We start from the raw sequence: 9596 nt of genomic DNA on the forward strand, positions 1-9596 counted from the left end.
TCTCGGCCTGGGGTGTGTGGCGGCGGCGGGCGGCCCGGGCCGGGGGACCAGCCCCGCGCCCTCACCTGCCCGGGCGCCGCGGGATTGACCCGGGCTTCGCCAGAGGCACCGCGCTGGGGGAGGAACAGTGCTCTTCTCTTTGCCTTTTTTTTTTTTCCTTTCAAAAATCGGTTATTTTTTTGTCAAGCTCTGGATGGGGATGGTGTGTGTGTTGCAGCGCTCAGGATATCTCACACTTCTCTGTGTGTGGCAGTCGTTAATTGTATGGCAGTGCTCCCCTCCCCCCCCCAGCGCAGCGTGACAAGGGTTTGCATGATCCGCCTCGTTTTTAATCTGCACTCAAATAATCCTCCTAATTTCGGCACTTTTTTCCTTTTTTTTTTTGGTTTACCGAGTTGTTATATTTTTTGTCTCGCTTCTTTAAGAGATGCCAGAATAAAATCCAAACAAATCAACCGGAAAAAATTCTGTTCTTTACCCTAGCGTTCCTGCAAAGGAGGAAAAAAATGCATGGAAAAAATATATTGCCACTAATGCTGACTTTGTCCCTAGAAGCAGAACATGGCTATGCATCAGTGTTACCCTTCGATAGTGACTATTCCAGAAAGAAAACAAAGGCAGGCACCATGGCCAGAAAATCCCAGAATAACAGGTAATAGACGCACCGCTTTTTCAGAATGAATCGGCAGCTTTTCCAATGTGTCTAGCTTATGTGCAGTGCATACGTTTATTAAAAATAATAACTAATCCAGTGTCTTAGATTCCCCCATCCCGGTAGTCGCCATTTTTTCCCTGGATGGGCTTGGCTCTGTTTTGATCTCTCATATAAACACTGCCACGCGTACACCATCTCCTTAGTACTCACTGCACTCCTAAACCATCCGCCCTCATCGCTCCTTCTGCTCCACGCTCACCGACAGCGGCTTTTACTGCAGATCTTAACACCATAATCGCCACCCAGACTTCTCTTTGCATGGCACTAATTTCCCCCCCGGCATTTATTTATAAACCACAGGCAGCAAACCAGCCGCCTCCCCCATTGCAGCCAGAGCAGATGCAGCCTCCGGTTGCAGCACGGCGCCAGGCTCTCAGAGGGGAAGCGTGTGCGGGGCGGTGGGGGGAGACCCACCCGCACACTTGAACTTCTCCTGTAGGTATTAAGCAAGAAGGTGCTGGAGTGAACTTGACCTCACCGGGGCTTCTGCTGCACCGCCAGGTCGCTGGCCCACCTGCCCGCCGCATGCAGATCCGTCAAAGTGCATGACTCGGTCGTTATTTATCGCAATTATTGTCCGCCTTTTTGTCGTGGTAGTGGTGGTTTTGTTGTTTTCCCCGCAGCCGCTACCTGTGCTGCGATGGCATGAGTGGAGGGCTGCTGCGCGCAGGCTCTCTGCAGCTTTGTTTGCTGCTCGGGCAGCGGCTGTGTACGTGCAGGAGGCTGTCTTACAGGGACAGTGCCGGCCCCTGCCTGGGAGTTCCTCCAGTCCTCCGCTGTGCCTGCTCTGCTTTGCTCTTCCAGGGCTGCGCTGGAGAGGACCGAGGACCGTGCCCAGCTGGGCCTGCTTCACCCCGGAGCGGCAATGCTCTCCCCAGCGCAGGCTCCGCTCTGCACAGTTGTGCTGGATGGTAGCTCCTGCAGAATAGCCTAAAATGAACTCAGCTTGCACGTGACTTGTTTTCCAAACGAGCAGTGAGTCTCGGCGGGCCCGCTCTGCTCTCGCTCCTCCAGCAGGCATCCTGTGCGGCAGCGGGCAGCTGGGTCTGCTGGTGCTGGGGAAGCGTGGGGCAGGGGGCCAGCAGCTGCTTGTGGGGCACCGGAGGTGCTAACTGAAATCAAAAGCTGACAAGCTCCCTCCTTGAGAAAAACATGAGCTGGTGAGCGCCCTGCTCGTGCCTACCGCAGCCGAGCGATGTGTCTTGAAGATAACTGAGGGGGAGCAAATTGTTCCCCTGTGCCCCTACTCCAAGCAAGGCAACCATTTCAGGGGGTATTAATTGCAGTACTCCTACATTTTTTGTTTTTAGTTGAATTCTTTGTCTCATTGTGGAGCGCAGAGAAGACGTCAGTTCATTTTAAAAAAGAAAGTCATCAGGAGTGGGAGGCGTGTCTTGTTTCCTGAGACACTTTGCTCCTGAAGATTTTTAATTATTTTCTTACAAAGTATGCTCGCTGCCTTTAAAGAAAATTCACAGTTAACCAAAACAGGTCTTAGGATTTCCAGCTGTAAACTGCTCATTGAATTGTACGGATTTCTTCTTTTCTGTCTCTTGCATTCAAGAAATCTGTGTTACTTACAGAGCTATTATTCCATCGTTTCCGTTCTTAGGTCTCTTGTCATCCGCTGCAAAATAGTTATTTGTCTGAACTGTAAGCTGCTTTCAGGAGTTTTTAGGAGAGGATTTGTAATCTATCAAATACAGCAGAATTAAAAGATTTCTCGTTACAGATTTGCTAGCGTTACTAAAGCTGAGGCATACAAGTCTGCTTGCAGTTACCTTCCTGCTTTTTTTCTGCCTGTAGATTTATATTTACCTGCTCAGTCTTTCACTCTGATTTTCACTCTGTAGCAGTGGCAACCTTCAAAAATGCCATCCTGCGGTACACGATGTATACGTTTACTTACACTTTCTTTTCTTCTAGCTGCAGTGATTAGATTAGGTATGAGTCGTTTGTGTTACAGGACAGGATAATGCTTGTCGAGAAGCGGTTTCAAGGGTGGCCACCACCAGGACGGTGGTTTGCCTGGTTCAGCACAGACACTGGGCGTGCTTGCCGGTGTGGGGAACAGAGGCGCGTTGCTTTAATGCAGCACCCTGCTATTTCAGGGACGGAGGTGCAGCAGCAGGGCCGTGTGGGCACCTCTGCGTTGTACCTACTGACTCTGTACCCACATCTAGCAATTGCTGCTCAAGTCTGCCCATGAGCTTAGATTTGAGGGGGAGAAATTACCTTTATGTTTGAACATCCAACCTAAAATGCATGACGTACACTAGCATCACTGGTTTATTGTTATTTGGAGCTTATAGACTATAGGGTCTGAGCCCCAGACTAGAGTCAGAATTCTTGATAATACAGTTAAATCTTCCTAAGCAACTCAAAGATTAACAGAGGGAGACGACTGGCCAAAGTTCAGAGGATCTGGAGTGGTTGTGGGTGGTGTGAACCACCGGGCAAAGTGTTTGTCCATATTGTTCCACTTGAACCATTTTCCAGACGCGCTGGTTTTGGAGCATCAGATGCAGGCAGGCATGATTGCGTACATGTCTGAAATTTATGCCTTATTATTGCATTGTTTTTCTTACATATAAAAACATATACTTAAGGTTGGAGGAGTAGGAAAGGAGCAGATAACTGCACATTTCAAAACTGCAGGGGCTTTGTTGTTGTTTTCATTATGTGTTTTTGTATCCTGCTGCTTGCAGCATCTGATCAGATTAAAAACTGATACATATATATGTATTTTTTTTTTTCATGCTTTATGAGCTATACATACATAAAAGCATGAAAAACATCTTCCTCCTCATTCTTGGAAAATCAGAAAAGAGAGGAGGAGGAGAAAAACTGTCAGATGTGAGGAAGCCTGGTACGCTGTACCCTTCTTCTTTGTTCTGCATTTTCTCCCCCATGTTGCCTGCCTGCGGGGGGGGAGGAGGCAGGGAGAGAGTGTACCCCGTGTAGTACAGGTGTGCTGACCGGCCGCTGCGGGCTGGGGGACCGGGCAGGGATGGATTACAACTGCCCTGTTGTTCAGCGAGGGTACTGATGGACACCTCCTTCCTCTGCCGAGGTGGTGGTGATGTTCATGTAAGAAATCGTATCTTGAGACCTCCATCCTCTTGTCAAAGGCTGGCGAGGCCCAGACCCGCAGGAGAAGAAGGGGGAGGAAGGCTGCCCGCCCTTTGGACAGGATGCTCAGGTCTGGGCTAAAAGCTTGCCAGCCTCTCGACTGCGATTAAGTGAGAAGTAATTTTGACAGGTTTGGATTCATGCAGGGAAAAATACCAGCAGAACTGCATTTAAGTAACTGAAATCTATAAGCCTTCTGTCCACCACAGGAATTTAACATTTTTGCTTTGTCCACTGATAGCTTTGGATCAAAATTGGAAGCGGTCATTAGCAGTTCATTGCTAAACAATATTCTCGGGGTTACTGGTACCAATCAGACACAATTTTTAGCCATTTCTTTTTCACTTCTACCTACATTAAAATTACTTGATTTTATGTGTTTTCTTCTCGCTCAGTTTCCTATGATGTGCCCTTTCCCATGTCACACAAACCAAACTGCTTTGTTTTCTTTCTCTTTCCGGTTTGCCGTTTGTACTGCGTCCTCAGCTGAGATTCAGACTTGTTCCCCTCCAGTAGTTTTGACCAAAATCCTCTGGCAAATGAAACTGGATTCTTGTTTTGCAAAGAGGACGGGAGATTGGAGAAAGGCACAAGATTGTCTTTTGGGGGGAGGTAAACCTAGGTCACATCTTCTTGTTACACTAATGATCAGGTACTTGACCACAGTATAATAGATGTCTCCTTTTCACAGAGTAGTGGCTGTAGTTCCTGAAGCAGTGCCATGCAGTCTAATAATTCTTGTTAATGTGTAGTTGGAATTAAAGAAAAGGCATAAAACAAACACCTGGATTTAGGGCAGTTGTGCCTTGGGAATATTAACAACAAATATTCAGAAGTCCCCCCAAGCTTGCCGTTTGATCCAAGGAAATGGATAGGTAACACGTGTGCAATGTGCCGAGGAGGAATATGACGCAAATCTGAAATTCGGTGACGTTTGCTCACAAGGCAAGGCACTTCAACAGAAAACCACACTAGCTTGCAGATAACTGGGCTTTCTTCTGCCCCGGCTGTAATGACACTCACCAGGTGTGGGGTGGCTTGAGCTGTGTGTGGGTGTGAGGTGCATGTCCACCCGTGCACGGGGGAGCTCGAGCAGCCGCTTTGCCACGAAAGGGTAAGAAATAAGGTAAAATGAAAACTAAAATCTTAGTGTTAGATGCCAGTCTACTGAGGTCACAGTTAAATTTACTTGCAGAGAAAGGAATTGGACGTCGGTGGTGCAGTGTGTTTGGAGCTGTTAATTTAGGAGCTGGTCTGCTGAAGGAGGGGGAGCAAAATAAATGCCAGTTTATAAATGTATCTTCTGTATCTATTAATTAATATTTTTGCTCATGTGTTATATAAATAGACTTGTACTTTGTGCTGTGTTCTGGCAAAGGATTATATCTAGAAAAAGATGAAAACTGCATTTGGTGTTTCAAATAAAAACAGAGCTTAATGTCCGAATTCCTCTGTTAATGTTGGCTCACGGTGAGGGTCAACCTGGGGCCCGCAGAGTGAGCCCCTTGCTCTCTGCAGATGTTACTCTGTGCCCACACAAAGCAGCTTAGGGATCAAAGCCTGACTTCTATTTTTCCTTTTTTTTTTTTGCCTCGCCCCCCCCCCCCCCTTTTTTTTTTTTTTGTGGGAGGCCAAGAATAAAACACTGCAAACCAGACTGTGCAGACACGGCTCCTCTGCTTTTTTTGCCTCGTTTTCTGAATTTGGTAGATCCCTCTGTGTTTGCTTTCCTAAAGCTGTCGGCAGAGGGACAGCAATTGGTATCGCCGTGCTTGTTTTTAAAACTGATGCATTTTAGTCCAAATATAATAGATCTCACCAACTGGTCTGTCACCACTGAGGAACTGCAGTAGGTCTGCAATGCCTGGGAGTCGCAGTGCTCATGCAATTGAGGAAAACAAATTGTCACTGTATTAGAAGCGTGTTCGGACCTCGCCGCCACAAGCATGTGGCAGCGCAAACTTGAATGAGGTGCTGGAGCCAGAGCTCTGCGTCGAGGCTATGTCAGTATGCCTGGTTCCCAGATCCCAGCTGAATCTGCAGGGCTGGTTAAATTTTGCTATGAGGAGAATGCAAAAGTCATTTCTAGTGGATTAATTCCATACAGGCTGTTTCTTCGACAGGCTGTAAGTGATGTGTCCAGTTTAAAACAAATGGAAAAAACCCAGTGACCCAGGAGCAGTGAATACTGAGCAGGATGTGTACTTATGCGCAGGTTTATTGTTGCACCACTTCTCATCTCAGGTGATTCAGGTGGTGGGCTGTAATATTTTCAGGTGCATCCCACGGCAGGTTATGTGTGCGGACAGAAAATTCCCTGGAAGTGAATTGGGATCTTTCCAGCCATAAGGTGTGTAACAGTCGCATCCAGACAAGACTGCAGGTGTATGAACTGCGTGCTCCTGTGCACTGGCACACTCGGGAGTGGGAATCAGATGCAGACACTTGGTGTGTAGCACCTTGTAAAACTTCTTGCTCTGTTTGTTCTTACTCTTTCGGCCTGGACAAAAGGTGAAGTGCAGGCAACGTAGTTTGCACATGGACCTCCAAGTGCCGTGTGACCTTAGGTGGAGTTGTGTCCTGCACATGGGTTGTACAACACCCTGCCAGCCCTGCCTGCACCAGAAGGCCCTGGCGCAGGCAAGGCTCTTGCCACCGTTTTAAGCATTTTGTTAACTAGCCCACTCTGCTGCCTATAGCGCTTCAAAATGCATTGGTGGCATGTCAGTGGTGACACTCGCGGCCTGGACCTGGCTCCCATTAGCATTGGGGAAGAAATTTCAGCAGCATTGCTGATACGTTCCTGCTTTTGTCAGGAGCTGTGCTGGTTTCTTTCCAACAAGATGCAGTGTCCAGTGGGGCAAATGGATGGAGGAGTAGGGGAAAAGGATTTACTAACCAAACAGGCAGTGCGTCACACGGACAGTGAAAGCTCAGTATGCATCTGGGCAGTTCCTGCTGGCTTACCTGTAAACTGGTAGAAAGTTATTCTTTTGGGGGGGACTTGTCTTTTCTGGGTTAGTCTTAACATCTCAGTTAGCACCCATCCTAATTGTGATGAATGTTGCATTAACCACATGCCCAAATACAAGTACATAGAAGTCTTGTTTAGGGGAGGGAGGGTGGTGGAAGGGGACAGTGTTAGGGACACGCTGTCGGAAGTGGCACAGCATCTTGCAAACCAACAACTGCATTTACTTGGCTCCCTCCCTTTCTTTCAAATCTTCTTTTGACAATTTATTCACAAAGAAAATTTAACTGCTACTTCATAGCTTGTGAACTGCTTGGCATTTGCTAAAGGGATATTAGGGCTGTCTCAGGTCAACAGTGTAGTCTAAGCAGCAGCATTGCTGATCTCCTCCTGAATCTGTGATTTTGCTGCTGATTTTTTTTGTTGTTGGCTTTTTCTCTTTATTTTTATCTGGACATTTTTATTGACACCTTTCCTTCATCACTGCTACCTCCAACTCCCCCGAGTTTTGCCTGGAGATACAGAACCTAATATACTGAACTTAAGCTAAACACCAAAAGTCTTCCTTCTCTTGCAGCCACTTTTGAAGGGCTCCGTCAGACCGTTTGTCTGAAAATCACAGTCATACATCTGTCTCTTCTATATAAATATATATATCTCTCTCTCCATATATCTTCTTAGTCCTGGCCCACAGCTTATCTTTTACTGAAGTAATAAAAGACTGTGTTTTAAAATGGAGGTAGTGCTTGGCCTGCTGGTTTGTGTGTGGACCCATTCTTACGGGTTTTTTCCTCGGTTCAGGTCACATGAAGAGCAGAAGGAGATGGATATTCTTGCAATATACTGTGCTGTAGACAGTGAAAGAGAGAATAAATATTTAGAGAGAGGTTCATCTCTTCTGAAAACAAACCCAACAAAAAAATAAACCATCATGCTTACAATAGGGTATTTAGCCTGTTCTGTAGATGGAGCGGCTGTCAGGTAAATGTCAAAACTCTCAGTTTTGGTTCCCGGATAGGTCCTGATAGTTGAGGCATTAGTCAGCCTCCCTGCATCTCCTGAAATGTGTGGCTGGTGCCCATGTTTGCACACATCGATTAGGCTTCTGCATCCCAAAGAGCTCTGCAAGGAGGCACATGTTCACCGCCGCTCCGTTTGGTAGCTGGCATAACCAGGGCAGGCAGCTGTGCCCCTCCAAAGCTGGTCTGGCAGGACGTATCCTAGGCGAACACCAGGGTCACCCTTCATGAGCCAGAGATGCCTTGTAGGTGTGCTGCACGCAGAAGGACTTCCAGCTGCTCATTGCATCCTCTCTTAACCCAGCAAAATACTCTGCGCAGGCTGAATTTCTTGGCCAGTGGTTCTCCTGCTGGTGCAGTGGCCACCATGCATGCTCACCGGAGCTGGGTATGAGCTCCGCGACAGCAGGCAGGTCAGAATCGGCTAGTTACAGTGATCGTGTTCATCTTGTGTAGAAGTGCCAAAAATGTCAGGGAGGTCATGCCATAGGGCTGAATCTAGGCCAGCCTGTATTTCCTCTCTCTTGCAGAGCTCCCTGCGAATGGTGTCTTTGTGCTTTTGACGGGCCTGTTGGGGGTGTTTGGGGAGAATGGTTCCTCCTGAACTTATATTTTCTGTGTGTTTTCATAAATGTTGGCGGATTTGGCATGGTGTTTGTCACTTTTCATGGAGAAAAGGTTTGAGCTATCTGTGTGTGTAGGAGTAGAAAATAAAAACAGTATTCCCTTATTATGGTCAAATGGCAAAGGCAGAAAATCGCAGCAAACCCAGCCTGCCTTGACCTATTAATGTAGCACAGAATAGGTGTAAAACACTTTCAGTGTTGCTGCGTTGGTCAGGAGCACTTACATGGCATAGTAGGAACACATACGTTACCTGACTGTGGCTCACTTGATGCAACAAGTTAAAAAAAATTAAATTCATAGGCTCTTCAGAAACAGATACCAGGTAATGGTTGACACAGCTTGATGTCTTGGTAACAATACTGGGATGCTTTCCAGTGAAAATGGATTAACATCAGTGCTGAACCTTGTACGCATTTGAGTTTTCTTCTACATGCGGAGGGGCAGTTCACTTAATTCCTTGTAGGATCAGGAGCTGTGCTGGGCTGAAATAAATTGCTTGTGGATTTGTTCATTGGTTATTTCTTTGCTTGAGCTTTGCTTTCTTTTTCCCCCTCTCTGTGGCCAGAGATGCTTTCGTCATCAGTAACACCTAGGTATGCCACAGCATCCAGCTGCATACACATGTGCAGGGAGAGGCAGAAGAGCTTGCTACTGGGCAGGTTGTGCATTTGTGCAGGAAGAATTTCTCACCCTGGGATGCCTCTGCTCAGTCGATGGACTGTGCACTTGCACCTCCACAAAGCCGTCTTGGTCAGCACATCATGCCCAGCTGCAGGCAGGGGTTACAGCATGTTGTAGGAGAGCTGCTCTGACGTAATCTGCCAGCCATAAAGGCTGCCACCGCCTTTGTATCTTTTCATCCTTACGTACTGGCAGTGTTTTCAGTTGGACAAAACTAAAGGTCTGGGAAGTTGCTGGTTTTGAAGTGGCGACTAATATTTCCATCTGAATCAACTAAAAAAAATAATCCTCCAAGAAGTTAGGCCTGCCTTCTAAAGGCAAAAAACCCGAGGCATCAACTGGGGGGGGAGAGGGGGGCAGAAAATCTTGTAGTAGATTGGAAGAGAATCGCATACTGCTGTGGTCAGTTCAGGGACTGTGATTTTTTTTTTTTTTTTTTTTTTTTTGTGGC

At 47.1% G+C, this 9596-nt stretch overlaps 1 protein-coding gene across 1 annotated transcript in view; it reads left to right on the forward strand.

Annotated features, from left to right (window-relative positions):
• Positions 1–162: 162 nt before the first annotated feature.
• Positions 163–9596, forward strand: part of MXD4 (MAX dimerization protein 4) — a 40181-nt gene continuing 30747 nt past the window's right edge. The window contains exon 1 of the mRNA XM_009285400.1: positions 163–652. Coding sequence (XP_009283675.1) covers positions 507–652 — 146 coding nt within the window. The 5' untranslated portion in view covers positions 163–506. The remainder of the gene's footprint in view (positions 653–9596) is intronic.

This window comes from Aptenodytes forsteri, unplaced genomic scaffold (genome assembly GCF_000699145.1).
Source record: "Aptenodytes forsteri isolate BGI_AS27 unplaced genomic scaffold, ASM69914v1 Scaffold88, whole genome shotgun sequence".
Classification (NCBI taxonomy): Eukaryota; Metazoa; Chordata; class Aves; order Sphenisciformes; family Spheniscidae; genus Aptenodytes; species Aptenodytes forsteri.